General features: G+C 51.2%; 1 protein-coding gene across 1 annotated transcript; it reads right to left on the reverse strand.

Annotated features, from left to right (window-relative positions):
- Positions 1-1,634: 1,634 nt before the first annotated feature.
- On the reverse strand, positions 1,635-2,036 carry LOC144675315 (syncollin-like). Its single transcript, XM_078536164.1, has one exon. The coding sequence runs from the start codon at positions 2,034-2,036 to the stop codon at positions 1,635-1,637; it is 402 nt and encodes a 133-aa protein (XP_078392290.1).
- Positions 2,037-18,531: the final 16,495 nt, after the last annotated feature.

An 18,531-nucleotide genomic window follows, 5' to 3' on the forward strand; every position in this document is an offset into this window, starting at 1 on the left:
TCGATTTAATTTCATTTCTTACTAACAAAGCAACCCCACCCCCTCTGCCAACCTGCCTATCTTTTCGATAGGATGTATATCCTTGGATATTTAGCTCCCGGTCCTGATCCCCTTGCAGCCATGTCTCCGCGATGCCCACCACATCATACCTGCCAATGTCAATTTGCGCCACAAGCTCATTTACCTTATTTCGTATACCGTTCCCCGGAATTTAGAAGGTTCCGGCGGGTGGTTTGATCGAAGTTTTCAAAGAATTCAGGGGAACTGATAGAGAGAGACCTTTTCCCGCTGGTCGGGTGGGTGGAGGGTGAGTCTGGGACGAGGGGACAGAGTCTGAAAAGGAGAGGCAGACCCTTCAGGAGTGAAATGAGGAAAGGCCCCTACACACAAAGGGTGGTCGGAGTTTGGAACTCTCTTCCCCCAAACGGACATTGATGCCGGGTCCGTTAGTTTTAAACCTGGGAGGCTGAGAGATTTTTGTTAACCAAAGGGTATTAAGGGATGCGGGGCGAAGGTGGGTAGTTAGAGATAGGTCACAGATCAGACATCATCTCATTGAATGCGGGACAGGTTCAGAGGGGCTGAATGGCCTCCTCCTGTTCCTGTGTAACAGGCTCCAGAAGGGGCTGAATGGGCCTCCTCCTGTTCCTGTGTAACAGGCTCGAGGAGGGGGCTGAATGGCCTCCTCCTGTTCCTGTGTAACAGGCTCGAGATGGGGGCCGAATGGGCCTCCTCCTGTTCCTGTGTAACAGGCTTGAGAGGGGGGCTGAATGGGCCTCCTCCTGTTCCTGTGTATCAGGCTCGAGAAGGGGCTGAATGGGCCTCCTCCTGTTCCTGTGTAACAGGCTCGAGATGGGGGCTGAATGGGCCTCCTCCTGTTCCTGTGTAACAGGCTCGTGAGAGGGGCCGAATAGCCTCCTGTTCCTGTGTAACAGGATCGAGATGGGGGCCGAATGGGCCTCCTCCTGTTCCTGTGTAACAGGCTCGAGGAGGGGGGCCGAATGGGGCCTCCTCCTGTTTGTCTTTTCCCTCAAAGGTTGAGGGCCGTCGGGTCAAGTGGGTTTCAGGAGCCAGGACCCCCCCCCACCACCACCCCCGAGCTAACTCCGAACGCAGCCTCAAATAGGCTGGGCCGGGGTGGGGGTGGGGGTGGGGGGTGGGCACAGCTGATAATCCGGAGCTGAGCCTCAGGAAAGGAGAGGGAGAGGGGTCGCGGCGCCAGAGAGAGAGAGAGAGAGAGAGAGAGGGGTCTAAAACCGTCGGCGCGAGCTCCGAAACCTCGCACCCCAACGTCGGACGAGACATCACCACGACACACACACACACACACACACACACCAGGAGACGGAGCGGGATGAAGCAGGTGACGTTTAATTCAAAGTCTTTGCCAAGCTTACAGAGAGAGAGAGAGAGAGAGACGGGACCCGAGTCTTTCCAACGAACCATCTGAGGGAACGACATCGTGTTGGCACCAGCGGAGGTCGAGAGGTCGGGGGGCCAGGCGGGTACGAAAAGAGGCGAGCGATTGGTGATGGAGGCTGGCAAGGTTGTGGGGGGTCGGCGGCCCAGGCGGGGTACGAAAAGAGGCTGAGCGACGGCGATGGGAGGCTGGCGAGGCTGGGAGAGCCGGGCGCTCAGCTGCAGGTGCAGTAGTACGAGGAGATGGAGTTGTCCCAGTTGCCGAAGAGGCCCTTGCCCGACTCCACCAGGCGGTACTGGATGCCAGTGCGGAATGTGCGGCGCTTGCCCAGCTTGTTGCGCTTGTTCCAGACGGTGAGCTGGCAGCGGGGCCCCACCACCAGCGAGGAGACCCGGTCATTCCAGGCGCGCTCCATGTAGGGCACGTCGGCCGGGCTGATGATGTCGAAGTAGCCTCCGGCGCAGCAGCGGTCGTAGATCACGTTACTCTCCTGGTAGAGGCGGGCGCACACCCTCACGCCGTCCACGTCTCGCAGGGTGCTGGGTTCGGGGCATTGGGCCAGCGCGCCCGACAGCAGCAGGGCCGACAGCAGCAGCGAGGCCGGGGATCCACCCATCCTTCCAGGTTCCGGGAGAGGCGACTGATGCACGGTCGGCAGCTCCACCCGGCTTGATATACCGGGGCCGGCGAGGCTTATCGCGCCCGCACGTCACCCGCGGAGTGATTAATGCCGCACGTCTCAAGCCGCTGGCGCTGGCTGGGGGACAGGTCACGCTCGCCAGATCTGCGCGCCCCACGGGAAAATGACTGGGACCAGCAGCTGCCCCGGCGCCAATGGACGCTGATAAGAAGCAGCTTTCAAGGCCACCACGGGACCGGCTGCAGCAACAGAGCTCAGCTCCCATAATCGAGACAGAGTAGAGGGAGATTTACTCTGTATCTAACCCCGTGCTGTACCTGTCCTGGGAGTGTTTGATGGGAACAGAGTAGAGGGAGCTTTACTCTGTATCTAACCCCGTGCTGTACCTGTCCTGGGAGTGTTTGATGGGGACAGTGTAGAGGGAGCTTTACTCTGTGTCTAACCCCGTGCTGTACCTGTCCTGGGAGTGTTTGATGGGGACGGTGTAAAGGGAGCTTTACTCTGTATCTAACCCCGTGCTGTACCTGTCCTGGGAGTGTTTGATGGGGACGGTGTAGAGGGAGCTTTACTCTGCATCTAACCCCGTGCTGTACCTGTCCTGGGAGTGTTTGATGGGGACGGTGCAGAGGGAGCTTTACTCTGTATCTAACCCCGTGCTGTACCTGTCCTGGGAGTGTTTGATGGGGACGGTGTAGAGGGAGCTTTACTCTGTATCTAACCCCGTGCTGTACCTGTCCTGGGAGTGTTTGATGGGGACAGTGTAGAGGGAGATCTCCTCTGTACCCAGCCAAGGAGAACAGGATAAAAAAGGGGAAGACATTGGTTTCAGTCGGATGTCTGAAACTTATCTATTTTTCACAATCTGTTCAGGGCAGTGGCCTCTCTCTCTCCAGCAGAGGCTGGAGTCAGGCTTGGAGTATCTGTTTCTGTCCCTGGGATTAAACCCGGTTTTTTGACAGAGGGATCTTGGCTGTTTCCTACAAATTGAGGTAGGGAAAAGGAAGGGTTTTTGGTTTTGTCGAACTGGGATGTTTTGGTCAGAGTTTGAGCGTGGGGCATTTTGATAAAAGCATCTGTGGCAAAGCAGCGTCATGACATTGATGCACATTTAGCTTTCCGTTCTAACGTTCGTTAGCAGGCGCCGACACTGCACAATGCCAAGGGACATCAGGAGATATCGGAAACAAGTGGCCTGAGCTCAAAGAGGTCAGTTTCCAAGGAGCTTGTTCAAAGAGGAGAGGCAGAGAGAGAGAGAGAGAGATGGGGAGAGAGAAAGGGGGAGAGAGAGAGAGATAGAGACAGAGAGCTAGACAGAGAGAGGTAGAGAGACAGAGAGAGAGAGTGATGGGTAGAGAGAGAGGGGGAGAGAGAGAGAGAGAGAGAGAGAGAGGGTTAGAGAGAGACAGAGAGACAGAGAGCGAGACACAGAGAGGTAGAGAGACAGAGGGCGAGAGAGAGGGGTAGAGAGAGAGAGGGAGGTAGTGAGAGCGGGGTAGAGAGAGAGACAGAACGAGAAAGAGAGAGCGAGAGGGCTAGAGAAAGAGAGAGAGAGATCAATAGAGAGAGAGAGGGGTAGAGTGAGGGAGAGAGGTAGAGAGAGAGAGAGGGAGATAGAGCGAGAAAGAGGGATAGAGAGAGTGAGGCAGAGAGAGACAGAGAGGTGGAGAGAGAGAGAAAGAGAGAGAGAGAGGGCTAGAGAAAGAGAGAGGGGGGAGAGAGAGAGAGGTAGGGAGAGACGGGGTAGAGAGAGAGACAGAGAGGGGTAGAGCGGTAGAGTGAGAGAGAGGTGGAGAGACAGAGAGAGAGAGAGAGACGGGTAGAGAGAGAGGGGGAGAGAGAGAGAGAGAGAGACAGAGAGAGGTAGAGAGACAGAGAGAGAGAGAGACACGGGTATCGAGAGAGGGGGAGAGAGAGAGAGAGAGAGAGGGGTAGAGAGAGAGAGAGACAGAGAGCGAGACAGAGAGAGGTAGAGAGACAGAGGGGGAGAGAGAGACGGGTAGAGAGAGAGGGAGAGAGAGAGAGAGAGAGGGGTAGAGAGAGAGACAGAGAGCGAGACAGAGAGAGGTAGAGAGACAGAGGGAGAGAGAGAGGGGTAGAGAGAGAGAGGGAGGTAGTGAGAGCGGGGTAGAGAGAGAGACAGAACGAGAAAGAGAAACAGAGGCTACAGAAAGAGAGAGAGAGGGGTAGAGAAAGAGAGAGAGAGATCAATAGAGAGAGAGAGGGGTAGAGTGAGGGAGAGAGGTAGAGAGAGAGAGAGGGAGATAGAGCGAGAAAGAGGGGTAGAGAGAGTGAGGCAGAGAGAGACAGAGAGGGGTAGAGAGAAAGAGGAGTAGAGGGAGAGACAGAGAGGTGGAGAGAGAGAGAAAGAGAGAGAGAGGGCTAGAGAAAGAGAGAGGGGGAGAGAGAGAGAGAGGTAGAGAGAGACGGGGTAGAGAGAGAGACAGAGAGGGGTAGAGCGGTAGAGTGAGAGAGAGGTGGAGAGGCAGAGGGGTAGGCAAAAGGCAGAGAGAGGGAGAGGGGGATAGAGAGAGAAAGAAGGGCAGAGAGAGAGAAGGGGCGGAGAGAGACAAAGTGGGAGAGAAAGAGAAAGAGGGGGCGGAGAGAAAAGGAGAGAGGGAAAGGCAGAGAGAGAGGTTGAAAGAGAGGTAGAGAGAGAGAGAGAGGTGGAGAGAGAGAGAGGAAGGGAGGGAGAGAGTAAAAGGGAGAGAGAGAGAGTGGGGGGATAGAGAGGGGGAGAGAAAAGGGGGAGGGGAGAAAGAGAGAGAGGGGGTGGAGAGAGAGCAGGAGAGAGAGGGAGGATCGGAGAGAGAGGAAGAGGGAGAGAAAAGAAGAGAGGGGGAGGGATAGAGAGAGGGTGGAGAGAGAAAGGGAGAGAGAGAGAGGGTGGAGAGAGAAAGGGAGAGAGAGAGGGTGGAGAGAGAAAGGAAGAGAGAGAGGGTGGAGAGGTGTAAGAGTATATTTCCAGAGCTGAAGGTTCTACGGGTTGGAGGAGGTAACAGAGATAGGGAGGGTTGTAGGGACTGAGGAGATTACAGAGATAGGGAGGGTTGTAGGGGCTGGAGGAGGTTACAGAGATAGGGAGGGTTGTAGGCGGTAGAGGAGGTTACAGAGATAGGGAGGGTTGTAGGGGCTGAAGGAGGTTACAGAGATAGGGAGGGGTGTAGGGGCTGAAGGAGGTTACAGAGATAGGGAGGGTTGTAGGGGCAGGAGGAGGTTACAGAGATAGGGAGGGTTGTAGGGGGCTGGAGAAGGTTACAGAGATAGGGAGGGTTGTAGGGGCTGGATGAGGTTATAGAGATAGGGAGGGTTGTAGGGGCTGGAGGAGGTTACAGAGATAGGGAGGGGTGTAGGGGCTGGAGGAGGTTACAGAGATAGGGAGTGTTGTAGGGGCTGGAGGAGGTTACAGAGATAGGGAGGGTTGAAGGGGCTGGAGGAGGTTACAGAGATAGGGAGGGTTGTAGGGGCTGGAGGAGGTTACAGAGATAGGGAGGGGTGTAGGGGCTGGACGAGTTTACAGAGATAGGGAGGGTTGTAGGGGCTGGAGGAGGCTAAAGTGATAGGGAGGGTTGTAACGGCTTGAGCAGGTTACAGAGACAGGGAGGGGTGCAGGGGCTGGAGGAGATTACAGAGATCGGGAGGGTTGTAGGGAAAGGAGGAGGTTACAGAGATAGGGGGGGGATGTAGGGGCTGGAGGAGGCTACAGAGATAGGGAGGTTGGTAGCGGCTGGAGAAGGTTACAGAGATAGGGAGTAATGAAGGGGCTAGAGTAGGTTGCAGAGATAGGGAGGGATGAAGGGGTTAGAGGAGGTTACAGAGATAGGGAGGATTGTAGGGGCTGGAGGAGGTTACAGAGATAGGGAGGGTTGTAGGGGCTGGAGGAGGTTACAGAGATAGGGAGGGTTCGAGGGGCTGAAGGAGGTTACAGACATTGGGAGGGTTGAAGGGGCTGGAGGAGGTTACAGAGATAGGGAGGGTTGTAGGGGCTGCAGGAGATTACAGAGATAGGGAGGGTTGTAGTGGCTGGAGGAGGTTACAGATGTAGGGAGGGTTGTAGGAATTCGAGGAGGTTATAGAGATAGGGAGTGTTGTAGGGACTGCAGGAAGTTGCAGAGTTAAGGAGCGTTGTAGGGGCTGGAGGAGGTTGCAGAGATAGGAAGAGTCCTAGTTATTAGAGGAGGTTACAGAGATAGGGAGGGATGTAGGGGCTGGAGGAGTTTACAGATATCAGGAGGGTTGTAGGAACTGGAGGAGGTTACAGAGATATGGAGGGTTGTAGGGGCTGTAATAGGCTACAGAGATATGGAGGGTTGTAGGGGCTGGTGGAGGTTACATAGATAGGGAGGGTTGTAGGGGCTGGAGGAGGTTACAGAGATTGGTTGGGGTTTTAGGCTAGATGAGGTTACAGAGATAGGGAGGGGTGTAGGTGCTGGAGGAGGTTACAGAGATAGGGAGAATTGTAGGCATCCAAGGTGGTTACAGAGATAGGGAGGTTGGTAGCGGCTGGAGGAGGTTACAGAGTTAGGGAGGTATGAAGGGGCTAGAGTAGGTTACAGATATAGGGAGGGGTGTAGGGGCTGGAGGCGGTTACTGAGATACGGAGGGTTGTAGGGGCTGGAGTATTTTACAGACTTAGGGTTGGGTGCAGGGACTGGAGAAGTTTACAGAAATAAGGTGGTTTGTAGGGGCTGGAGGAAGTTGCAGAGATAGGGAGAGTCCTGGGGGTATTGCAGGGGCCGGATGAGGTTGCAGAGATGGGGAGGGTTGTAGGGACTGGAGGAGGTTACAGAGATAGGGAGGATTGTATGGACTGGAGGAGGTTACAGAGATAGGGAGGCTTGTAGAGGCTGGAGCAGGTTGCAGAGATAGGCAGAGTCCTAGGGGTTAGAGGAGGTTACAGAGATAGGGAGGGATGTAGGGGCTGGAGGAGTTTACAGAGATAGGGAGGGTTTTAGTGACTGGAGGAGGTTACATAGATATGGAGGGTTGTAGGTGCTGGAGGAGGTTACAGAGATAGAGATGTTTGGATGGTTCAGAGGAGTTTACAGAGAAAGGGAGGGGTGTAGGGGCTGTAGGAGGTTACAGAGAAAGGGACGGGTGTAGGGCTGGAGCAGGTTACAGAGATAGGGAGGTTTCACGGGTATGGAGGATGTTATAGTGATAATGAGGGTTGAAAGGGCTGGAGGAGGCTACAGAGATAGGGAGGGTTGTAGGGGCTGGAGGCTGTTACATAGATAGGAAGTGTTTTCTGGGCTGGAGGAGGTTATCGAGATAGCTAGGGTTGTTGGTGTTTTAAGAGGCTACAGAGATAGGGAGGGGTGTAGGGGCTAGAGGAAGTTACAGAGGTAGGGTGGGATGTAGGGGCTGGTGGAGGTTACAGAGATAGGAAGGGTTGTAGGGGCAGGAGGAGGTTACAGAGATAGGGAGGGTTCTAGGGGTTGGAGGAGGTTACAGACATTAGGAGTGTTGTAGGGGCTGGAGGAGGTTGGAGATAGGGAGCTTGGTAGCGGCTGGAGAACGTTACAGAGATAAGGATTGTTGTAGGTGTTCTAGTAGTTTATAGAGATAGGAAGGGATGAAGGTCTTAGATGAGGTTACAGAGATAGGCAGGGTTGTAGGGACTGGAGGAGTTTACAGAGATAGGGAGTATTGTAGGGGCTGGAGGAGTTTACAAAGATAGGGAGTATTGTAGGGGCTGGAGGAGTTTACAGAGATCAGGAGGGTTGTAGGGACTGGAGGAGTTTACAGAGATAGGGAGTGTTGTAGGGGCTGGAGGAGGTTGCAGAGATAGGGAGAGTCCTAGTTATTAGAGGAGGTTACAGAGATAGGGAGGGATGTAGGGGCTGGAGGAGTTTACAGAGATAGGGAGTGTTGTAGGGGCTGGAGGAGTTTACAGAGATAGGGAGTATTGTAGGGGCTGGAGGAGTTTACAGAGATCAGGAGGGTTGTAGGAACTGGAGGAGGTTACAGAGATAGGGAGGGGTGAAGGCTCTAGGGGAGGTTACAGAGATTGGGATGGTTGTAGGGGCTGGAGGAGGTTACAGAGATAGGGAGGGTTTTAGGGGCTGGAGGAGGTTACAGAGATAGGGAGGGGTGTAGGGGCTGGAGGAGGTTACAGAGATAGGGAGGGTTGTAGGCGTCTGGAGGAGGTTACATTGATAGGGAGGGTTTTCGGAGCCGGAGGTGGTTACAAAGACAGGGAAGGTGGTAGGATTTGGAATAGGTTACAGAGATTAGGAGTGGTGTAGGCGTTGTATGAGGTTTCAGAGGTAGAGACGGTTAGAGGGGTTAGAGTAGTTTACAGATTTAGGGTTGGGTGTAGGGACTGGAGAAGGTTACAGAAATAAGGTGGTTTGTAGGGGCTGGAGAAGTTGCAGAGATAGGGAGAGTCCTGGGGTTTAGAGGAGGTTACAGAGATAGGGAGGGATGAAGGGCTGGAGGAGGTTACAGAGATAGGGAGGGGTGTAGGGCTGGAGGAGGTTACAGAGATAGGGAGGGGTGTAGTGGCTGGAGGAGGTTACAGAGATAGGGAGGGTTGTAGGGGCTGGAGGAGGTTACAGAGATAGGGAGGGTTGTAGTGGCTGGAGGAGGTTACAGAGATAGGGAGGGGTGTAGGGGCTGGAGGAGGTTACAGAGATAGGGTGGGGTGTAGGGGTCAGAGGAGGTTACAGAGATAGGGAGGGGTGTAGGGGCTGGAAGAGGTTACAGAGATAGGGAGGGGTGTAGGGGCTGGAGGAATTTACAGAGATAGGGAGGGGTGTAGTGGCTGGAGGAGGTTACAGAGATAGGGAGGGGTGTAGGGGCTGGAGGAGGTTACAGAAATAAGGAGGTTTGTAGGGGCTGGAGGAAGTTGCAGAGATAGGGACAGTCCTAGGGGTTAGAGGAGGTTACAGAGATAGGGAGGGTTGTAGGGGGTTGGAGGAGGTTACAGAGATAGGGAGGGATGTAGGGGCTGGAGGAGGTTACAGAGATAGGGGGGTTGGTAGCGGCAGGACGTGGTGACAGAGATAGAGAGGGATGAAGGGGCTAGAGTAGGTTACAGCGATAGGGAGGGATGAAGGGGTTAGTGGAGGTTACAGAGATAGGGAGGATTGTAGGGGCTGGAGGAGGTTATAGTGATAGGTAGGGATGTAGGGGTTGGAGGAGGTTACAGAGATAGGGAGGGTTGTAGGGGCTGGATGAGGTTACAGAGCTAGGGAGGGGTGTAGTTTCTGGAGGAGGTAACAGAGATAGGAAGGGCTGTAGGGGCTGGAGAAAGTTACAGAGATAGGGAGGGGTGTAGGGGCAGGAGGAGTTTACAGAGATAGGGAGGGTTCGGGGGGCTGGAGGAGGTTACAGACATTTGGAGGGTTGTAGGGTCTGGAGGAAGTTACAGAGATAGGGAATGTTGCTGGGGCTGGAAGAGATTGCAGAGATGGGGAGGGATGAAGGGGTTAGAGGAGTTTGCAGCGATATGGAGGGTTGTAGGGGCTGGAGGAGGTTACAGAGATAGGGAGGGGTGTAGGGGCTGGAGGAGGTTACAGAGATAGGGCGGGGTGTAGGGGTTAGAGGAGGTTACAGAGATATGGTGGGTTGTAGGGGTTGGAGGAGGTTAGAGAGATAGGGAGGGTTGTAGGGGCTGGAGGAGGTTTCAGAGACAGGGAGGGATGAAGGGGTTAGAGGAGGTTACAGAGATTGGGAGGATTGTAGGGGCAGGAGGAGGTTACAGAGAAAGGGAGGATTGTAGGGACTGGAGGAGTTTACAGAGATAAGGAGGGTTGTAGAGTCTGGAGCAGGTTGCAGAGATAGGCAGAGTCCTAGGTGTTAGAGGAGGTTACAGAGATAGGGAGGGATGTAGAGTCTGGAGGAATTTACAGAGATAGGGAGGGTTTTAGGGACTGGAGGAGGTTACATAGATATGGAGGGTTGTAGGGGCTGGAAGTGGTTACAGAGATAGAGATGTTTTGAGGGGTTAGAGGAGGTTACAGAGATAGGGAGGGTTGTAGGGGCTAGAGGCGGTTACATAGATTTGGAGTGTTTTCGGGGCTGGAGGAGGTTATAGAGATAGCTAGGGTTGTTGGTGTTCTAAGAGGCTACAGAGATAGGGAGCAGTATAGGGGATGGAGGAGGTTACTGTAATGGGGGGGTGTAGGGGCTGGAGGAAGTTACAGAGGTAGGGAGGGGTGTAGGGGCTGGTGGAGTTTACAGAGATAGGGTGGGTTGTAGGAACTGGAGGAGGTTAGAGAGATAGGGAGTGTTGTAGGAACTGGAGGAGTTTACAAAGATTGGGAGGGGTGTAGGGGCTGTAGCAGGTTACAGAGATAGGGAGAGTTGTAGGGGTGGAGGAGTTATAGAGATAGGGAGGGTTGTAGGGGCTGGAGGAGGTTACAGAGGTAGGGTGGGGTGTAGGGGCTTGAGGAGGTTACAGAGATAGGGAGAGATAGATAGGGATGCCCCTCCGAACATTAAATGACATTGGAAACAGGGTGAACAGACCCTATTTTTGTTAAAGGATGCGTTGGAGGTGTTTTATGACAGAAAGGTATTATGTGTTGGACAAGGGAGCATCAAGAACTCGAGGGCACAGGCTCAAAATAATTGGCTAAAAGGAGTGAAAGTGAAGTGAGGGGAAACGTTTTCACCCAGAGGGTGGGTCGGAGTCTGGAACGAGCTCCCCGAGAGGGTGGTGGGGGAGGCAGGTTCGATCGAGGTATCCAAAAGGGAATTGGACTGCCCGCCTGATAAGGGAGAGGGGGCAGGGTGACAGGGGGTAAGGGGCAGGAGAGTAGGACGAAGCAGAACGCTCTTTCAGAGAGACAGTGCAGACTCAATGGGCCGAATGGCCTCCTTCTGCACTGTGAAGACTCTGTGATGTTTTTCCACATCAATCATATTACAGAACCCAACCTTACTCTCTTTATTTGAATTGGAACGCCATTTGGACATTGATCTTCTAACTTTCAGTAAGGTGCTAATTAAAAGGTAGTTTACTTCCATCTTAACCAAATATTGTGTTGTATTTGCAAAGTAACCAGCCACTCGCCAACTGTTAATTGTCCCATCCACTCCCCATAAGTACCAATCAGCGTCTCGATCTTTGGCTCCCTCGCTTTTGCCGAGCGGCAATGTTTGATTGCTCCCAGTGCAGGATATTTTCCACTCTCAACAGTTATTGCTGAATAAAGAGACATGTTGAATCTTTTTGCCTTGCACTCATCAGGACATTTCGCACGAGTACCAATATAAGGGGGAAAACAACAATTTATACCGTATGTGAAGAGTGTGCTGATTGGTTGACAAGTGGCATTGCCATGGGGGTTTGGGGGGGTGGTGTAGGCCACTGATGGCGACTGACAGTCAACTGCCAAGCCTGGTTGGAAATTTAAACCAGGCATCTTGCCCCTGATTTTTCAAGGCATTGCCCTGAGGAATGAACCAGTGAATGGCTGTCACTTATTCTGTTTAGCTGAAACGGGTGCAGTGTGTGTGTGTGTACATGTCCTTTCTGTCTGCGTTAACATATGTAGCTTCCAGTACACGCAAAGGCGCCACACTATGAGCCTGACTGACAATCTCAGACTGGTCGTAGGCATAACTCTTAGCACACCGAGGGTTTATCTCTCTTTTATTCAGCAGTTCTGTGCTAACCAAGCGACTACTCAGCAGTTTATTCATACATGTGTACTATTTTTAACATTTGTGTTATTGTAAATGAGAAAAAGGTATAGCAGAACACTTGACACAATTTAGATGTGAAATGTTCTTTGAACGCAATACATACATAAACCTATTCCTTTATTACAGATACACTTCCAACCTGTGCACTGTATAAAACTAGTATTGAGATTCTAAGCACATCAATAATCTTTATTGTTCAGCTGAATACATAGTTTTTTTTTGAATATCAGTGACTTAATCTGATGTTTCATGAAATGGTACAAAATTAGAGAGATTATTCTACTGTCCAAATAAAGTCTTATTTATTTATATTTTCAAATTTACAATGGGCTTTTCTTGTCAAGATCATTGCATGAGAAATCCCTCAATGTTGCAGTTACAAAGCAAGAGGCTACATATGTGCGAGAAATGCGTCTATTTTTAGTTATTCATTCACAGGATGTGGGCATCGCTGGATAGTTCAACATTTATTGCCCATCCATAAATGCTCCCTTGAGAAGGTGGGGGTGAGCTGCCTTCTTGAGCCGCTGCAGTCCCCGTGTGGTGTAGGTACACCCACGGCGCTGTTAGGGAGGGAGTTCCAGCAACAGTGAAGGAACGGCCGATATATTTCCAAGTCGGGGTGGTGAGTGGGGCTCGGAGGGGAACTTGCAGGTGGTGGTGTTCCCCGTGCGTCTGCTGCCCTTGTCCTTCTAGGTGGTAGAGGTGGTGGGTTTGGGCGGCGCTATCGAAGGAGCCTTGGCAAGTTGCTGCAGTACATCTTGTAGATGGTACACACACACTGCTGCCCCTGTGCGTCGGGGGTGGAGGGAGTGAATGTTTGTGGATGGGGTGCCGATTAAGCGGGGGCTGCTTTGTCCTGGACGGTGTCGTGCTTCTTGAGTGTTGTGGGAGCTGCACTCATCCAGGCAAGTGGGGAGTATCCCCATCACACTCCTGACTTGTGCCTTGATTTGGGGAGTCAGGAGGTGAGTTACTCGCCCCAGATTCCCCACCCTTCGTCTCTTCCCTGTAAAATCTTTTCTCTGCAGATAATTATCCAGTTCCCTTTTGGAAACGGCAATCGAATCTGTTTCCACCACATGCCCGGGCAGTGCAGTCCAGATCCAAACCGCTTGTCGCAAAAAAGAGTTTCTCCTCTGGTCCTTTCGCGAATCACCTTAGGGTTCTCCATCTTCCGCCGATGGGGACAGTTTCTCCCCATTCCCTCTCTCCAGACCCCTCGCAGTTTTGAACAGGTCGAACAAATCTCCTCTCAACCTTCTCCGCTCCCAGGAGAACAGCCCCAGCTCCACCAATCCACCCAGGGGAACAGAAGTTCCTCATCTTCAGAACCATTCTCGTCAATCGTATCTGCACCCTTTCTAAAACCTTCCCGTTGAGTCCGAACCAGTGTTTGATCAAGGTTCATAATGCACTTGCTTTTGTCCTCTGTGCCCCTATTTATAAAACCCAGGATTGGGTATAATTTAACTGTTTTCCCAACCTGCCACTGTCAACGATTTATGCAGATTTACCCCCTAGGTCCCTCCGCTCCTGCACCACCACACCACCCCTTTAGAATTGTACCCTTTATTTTTTTGTCACCTCTCCTCACACTTCAGACCAAAATGTATCACCTGACACTTCCCTACATTTCATCTGCCATTGTGTCTGCCCATCTCACCAGCCTGTCCACATCCTCCTGAAGTCTAGCACTATCCTCCTCACAGTTCACAACATGACCAAGTCTTGTGTCATCTGCGAATTTTGAAATTGTGCCCTCTAACGCCCAGGGTCTAGGCTGTTAATATCAGTCAATAAAAGCAGTGGGCCCTCTACATACCATCCCCCAGTCAGAAGTAAGTAAAGCTTTCTGTAGTACATGAATTAAATAATTAAACGATTGCAAAATGAAATTCTAGCTATGCTAAAGATTAATGATTCAAACACCACATGGTTCGAAATGAAATGTCTACCTACGCTAATATTGTTCACTTAGAAAGCATCGTTTTACTCATGTTTGGGAACTCGAGTGATGAATACAGAGGAAAACAATGTAATGGTAGATTTAGAAATGATGTGGCTCACACATTTTCTTAGAGCTCCTGTACCTCAAAATTTGCACTACCCCCCCTGAAGTTGGGACTGTTCTCCTTGGGGAAGAGAGGAGATTGGATCGAGGGTGTTCAAAATCGCGAGAGGGATGGGGTTTGGGACAGAGTGGACAGAGGGAGAAACCGTTCCCATTGGCGGGAGGATCGAGAACCAGAGGGAGGCGGGTTTAAGGCGATCGGCAAAAGCAGCGACGGAGACGCGAGGAGAAACTTTTTCACGCGGCGAGTGGTTAGGATCTGGAACGAGCTGCCTGAGAGTGTGGGGGAGGCAGGGTCAACCGAGGCTTTCCAAAGGAGGGGGGAATTGGATCATTATCTGGAGAGGAAGAATGTGCAGGGTGACGGAGAGTGGGCAGGGGAGAGGGGGACTGGGTGAGTTGCTCTAGCAGAGGGACCAGCACAGACACCAGGTGGTCTTCTGAGTTGGAACCATTTTGGATTCTAAACACAAGGGATTGGAGCAAGAGTAGACCATCCGGCCCTTCGAGTCTGCTCCCCTCACTCAACCCCATCATGGCCGACCTTGGGCTTCAACTCCCACTTTCCCGCCCGCTCCCCATATCCCTCGATTCCTGGAGAGACCAAAAATCCGTCCGTCCCGACCTTGAATGTCTTCAACGATGGAGCGTCCGCAACCCTCTCGGGTGGAGAGAATCCCAAAGATTCACAACCCTTCGGGTGAAGAAATTTCCCCTCATTTCAGTCCCAAATGATCGGCCCCCTTTTCCTGAGACTGTGCCCCCCACCCCCGTGTTTTAGATCCCCCCCCCGCCCCGAGCAGGGGAAACAATCTCTCCGCGCCCACCCCTGTCAAACCCCCTTCAGAATCGTGTCCGTCTCAATGCGATTGCCTCTCATTCTGCTAAACTCCAGAGAACATCGGCCCAATTTACTCAGTCTCTCATCGTAGGGCAACCTCCCCCCTCATCCCTGGGACCGATCGAGTGAACCTTCGCTGTCCCACCTCCAATGCAAGTATACCCTTCCTTAAATGTATAAGTGTGAGGTGATGCACTTGGACAGGACAAACAAGGCATGGGAATACACGGTGAATGGTAGGACCCTGGGAAGCACTGAGGATCAGAGGGACCTTGGTGTGCATGTCCACCGGTCCCTTAAGGTACCGGGACAGGTAGATAATGTGGTTAAGAAGGCATATGGGATACTTGTCTTTATTAGCCGAGGCATAGAATATAAGAGCAGGGGGGTTATGCTGGAACTGTATAAAACACTGGTTAGGCCACAGCTAGAGTATTGCGTGCAGTTCTGGAATCCGCATTATAGGAAGGATGTGATTGCACTAGAGAGAGTGCAGAGGAGATTTACCAGAATGTTGCCTAGGCTGGAGAGTTTTAGTGATGAGGAGAGATCAGATAGACGGGGGTTATTTACCCTGGAGCAGAGGAGATTGAGGGGGGACATGATTGAGGTGTAGAAAATGATGAGGGGCAAAGATAGGGCAGACAGGGAGGAACTTTTCCCCTTGGTGGAGGGATCAATAACAAGGGGGCATAGATTTAAGGTAAGGGGCAGGAGGTTAAAGGGTGACAAGTCCCCAGGACCTGATGGCCTGCATCCCAGGGTCTTAAAGGAAGTGGCAGCGGAGATAGTGGATGCATTGGCTATAATATTCCAAAATTCCCTGGATTCTGGAAAGGTTCCATTGGATTGGGAAAATGCGAATATAACACCCTTATTGAAAAAGAATGGGGGGAGGCAGAAAGTAGGAAACTATAGACCAGTTAGTTTAATGTCTGTCGTTGGGAAATTGTTGGATTCCATTATTAAGGAAGCTGTAATGGGGCTTTTGGAAAGTCAAAATGCAATCCATCAGAGTCAGCATGGTTTTATGAAGAGTAAATCGTGTTGGACTAATTTGCTAAGAGTTCTTTGAAGATGTGACAAGCAAAGTGGATCATGGGGATCCTGTAGATGTCGTATATCTGGACTTCCAGAAGGCCTTTGATAAGGTGCTGCACAAAAGATTAATGCACAAGATAAGATCACAGGGAGTTGGGGGTAATATATTAGCTTGGATAGAGGATTGGCTAACCAACAGAAAGCAGAGAGTCAGGATAAATGGGTCTTTTTCTGGATGGCAAGCTGTAACTAGTGGGGGTGTCACAGGGTTCAGTCCTTGGGCCCCAACTATTTACAATCTATATTAATGACTTGGATTCAGGGATAGAAGGTACTATAGCTAAATTTGCAGATGACACCAAAATAGGGTAAGTAAGTTGCAACGAAGAAATAAGGAATTTACAAATGGATATGGACAGGTTAGGCGAATGGGCCAAAATTCGGCAGATGGAGTTTAACGCGGATAAGCGCGAGGTTATCCATTTTGGTCGGAAGAATAAAAAGGCAACTTGTTATTTAAATGGAGAGAAACTTCAGAATGCTTCAGTGCAGAGGGATCTGGGTGTCCTGGTGCATGAATCACTGAAAGCTAGTCTGCAGGTACCATAGGTCATAAGGAAGGCAAATGGAATTTTGGCATTTATTGCTAAAGGAATAGAGTATAAAAATAGGCAAGTGTTGTTGCAACTGTACAAGGCATTGGCGAGACTGCACCTGGAGTACTATGCACAGTTTTGGTCCCCTTACTTGAGGAAGGATGTGGTTGCATTGGAGGCAGTTCAGAGGAGGTTCACTAGTTTGATTCCAGAGATATGGGGCTTGTCTTATGAGGAGAGATTGAACAGTTTAGGCCGATACTCGCTCGAGTTTAGAAGGATGAGAGGGGATCTAATTGAGGTATATAAGATGCTAAAGGGGACAGACAAAGTAGACGTGGAGCGGATGTTTCCCCTTCTGGGGCATTCTAGAACGAGAGGCCATAGTTTTAGGCTAAGGGGCGGTAGATTTAAATCAGAGATGAGGAGGAATTACTTTTCTCAAAGGGTGGTGAATCTGTGGAATTCACTACCTCAGAGTGCAGTGGATGCCGGGTCACTGAATAAATTTAAGGAGGAGATAGAGAGATTTTTAATTAGTAACGGGGTTGAAAGGTTATGGGGAGAGGGCGGGAAATTGGAGTCGAGGCCGAAATGAGATCAGCCATGATGGTATCGAATGGCGGGGCAGTCTCGAGGGGCTGAATGGCCCACTCCTGCTCCTGGTTCTTATAATGACTGTGACTTGTGCTTCAGTTATACAAAGCCCTGGTTTGACCAACACCTGGAGTGACTGTGAGGGTCTCTGGGCCCCACAACTCAGGAAGGTGATACTTACTTCGGTGGGGAGCTCAGGGTAGATTTACCGGAACGATCCCGGGACTCCAAGGGTTAAATTCCGAGGAGAGATTAAACACAAACTAGGGTTGTGTTAAGACCATAAGACATAGGAGCAGAAATTAGGCCATTCGGCCCATCGAGTCTGCTCCGCCATTCAATCATGGCTGATAAGTTTCTCAACCCCATTCTCCCGCCTTCTCCCCGTAACCTTTGATCCCCTTACCAATCAAGAACCTATCTATCTCGGTCTTAATTACACTCAATGACCTGGCCTCCACAGCCTTCTGTGGCAATGAATTCCATAGATTCACCCACTCTCTGGCTAAAGAAGTTTCTCCTCATCTCTGTTCTAAAAGGTCTTCCCTTTACTCTGAGGCTGTGCCCTCGGGTCCTAGTCTCTCCTACTAATGGAAACATCTTCCCCACGTCCACTCTATCCAGGCCTTTCAGTATTCTGTAAGTTTCAATCAGATCCCCCCTCATCCTTCTAAACTCCATCGGGTATAGACCCAGAGTCCTCAAACGTTCCTCATATGTTAAGCCTTTCATTCCTGGGATCGTTCTCGTGAACCTCCTCTGGACCCTCTCCAGGGCCAGCACATCCTTCCTGAGATACGGGGCCCAAAATTGCTCACAATATTCTAAATGTGGTCTGACCAGAGCCTTATAAAGCCTCAGCAGCACATCCCTGCTTTTATATTCTAGTCCTCTCGAAATAAATGCCAACATTGCATTTGCCTTCCTAACTACCGACTCAACCTGCAAGTTAACCTGAAGAGAATCCTGGACTAGGACTCCCAAGTCCCTTTGCACTCCAGATTTCTGAATTCTCTCCCCATTTAGAAAATATTCTATGCCTCTATTCTTCCGGCCAAAGTGCATTACCTCACACTTGCCCACGTTGTATTCCATCTGCCACTTCTTTGCCCATTCTCCTAACCTGTCTAAATCCTTCTGCATCCTCCCCACCTCCTCAATACTACCTGTCCCTCCACCTATCTTTGTATCATCTGCAAACTTAGCCAGGATGCCCTCAGTTCCTTCATCTAGATCATTAATGTATAAAGTGAAAAGTTGTGGTCCCAACACTGACCCCTGCGGAACTCCACTAGTCACCGGCTGCCATCCTGAGAAGGACCCTCTTATCCCCACTCTCTGCCTTCTGCCAGACAGCCAATCTTCTATCCATGCTAATACCTTGCCTCTAACACCATGGGCTCTTATCTTACTGAGCAGCCTCCTGTGCGGCACCTTGTCAAAGGCCTTCTGGAAGTCCAAGTAGATAACATCCATTGGCTCTCCTTTGTCTAACCTGCTCGTTACCTCCTCAAAGAATTCGAACAGATTTGTCAGGCATGACCTCCCCTTGATGAAACCATGCTGACTTTGCCCGATTTTACCATGCACTTCCAAGTATTCTGAAATCTCATCCTTAATAATGGACTCTAAAATCTTACCAACGACCGAGGTCAGGCTAATCGGCCT

This window comes from Cetorhinus maximus, unplaced genomic scaffold (genome assembly GCF_964194155.1).
Source record: "Cetorhinus maximus unplaced genomic scaffold, sCetMax3.hap1.1 HAP1_SCAFFOLD_945, whole genome shotgun sequence".
In the NCBI taxonomy this organism is placed as follows: domain Eukaryota; kingdom Metazoa; phylum Chordata; class Chondrichthyes; order Lamniformes; family Cetorhinidae; genus Cetorhinus; species Cetorhinus maximus.

What these genes read in the sequence shown, in the direction of transcription:
- LOC144675315 (XM_078536164.1), bottom strand. Translation starts at nt 2,036, where the DNA reads ATGGGTGGATCCCCGGCCTCGCTGCTGCTGTCGGCCCTGCTGCTGTCG.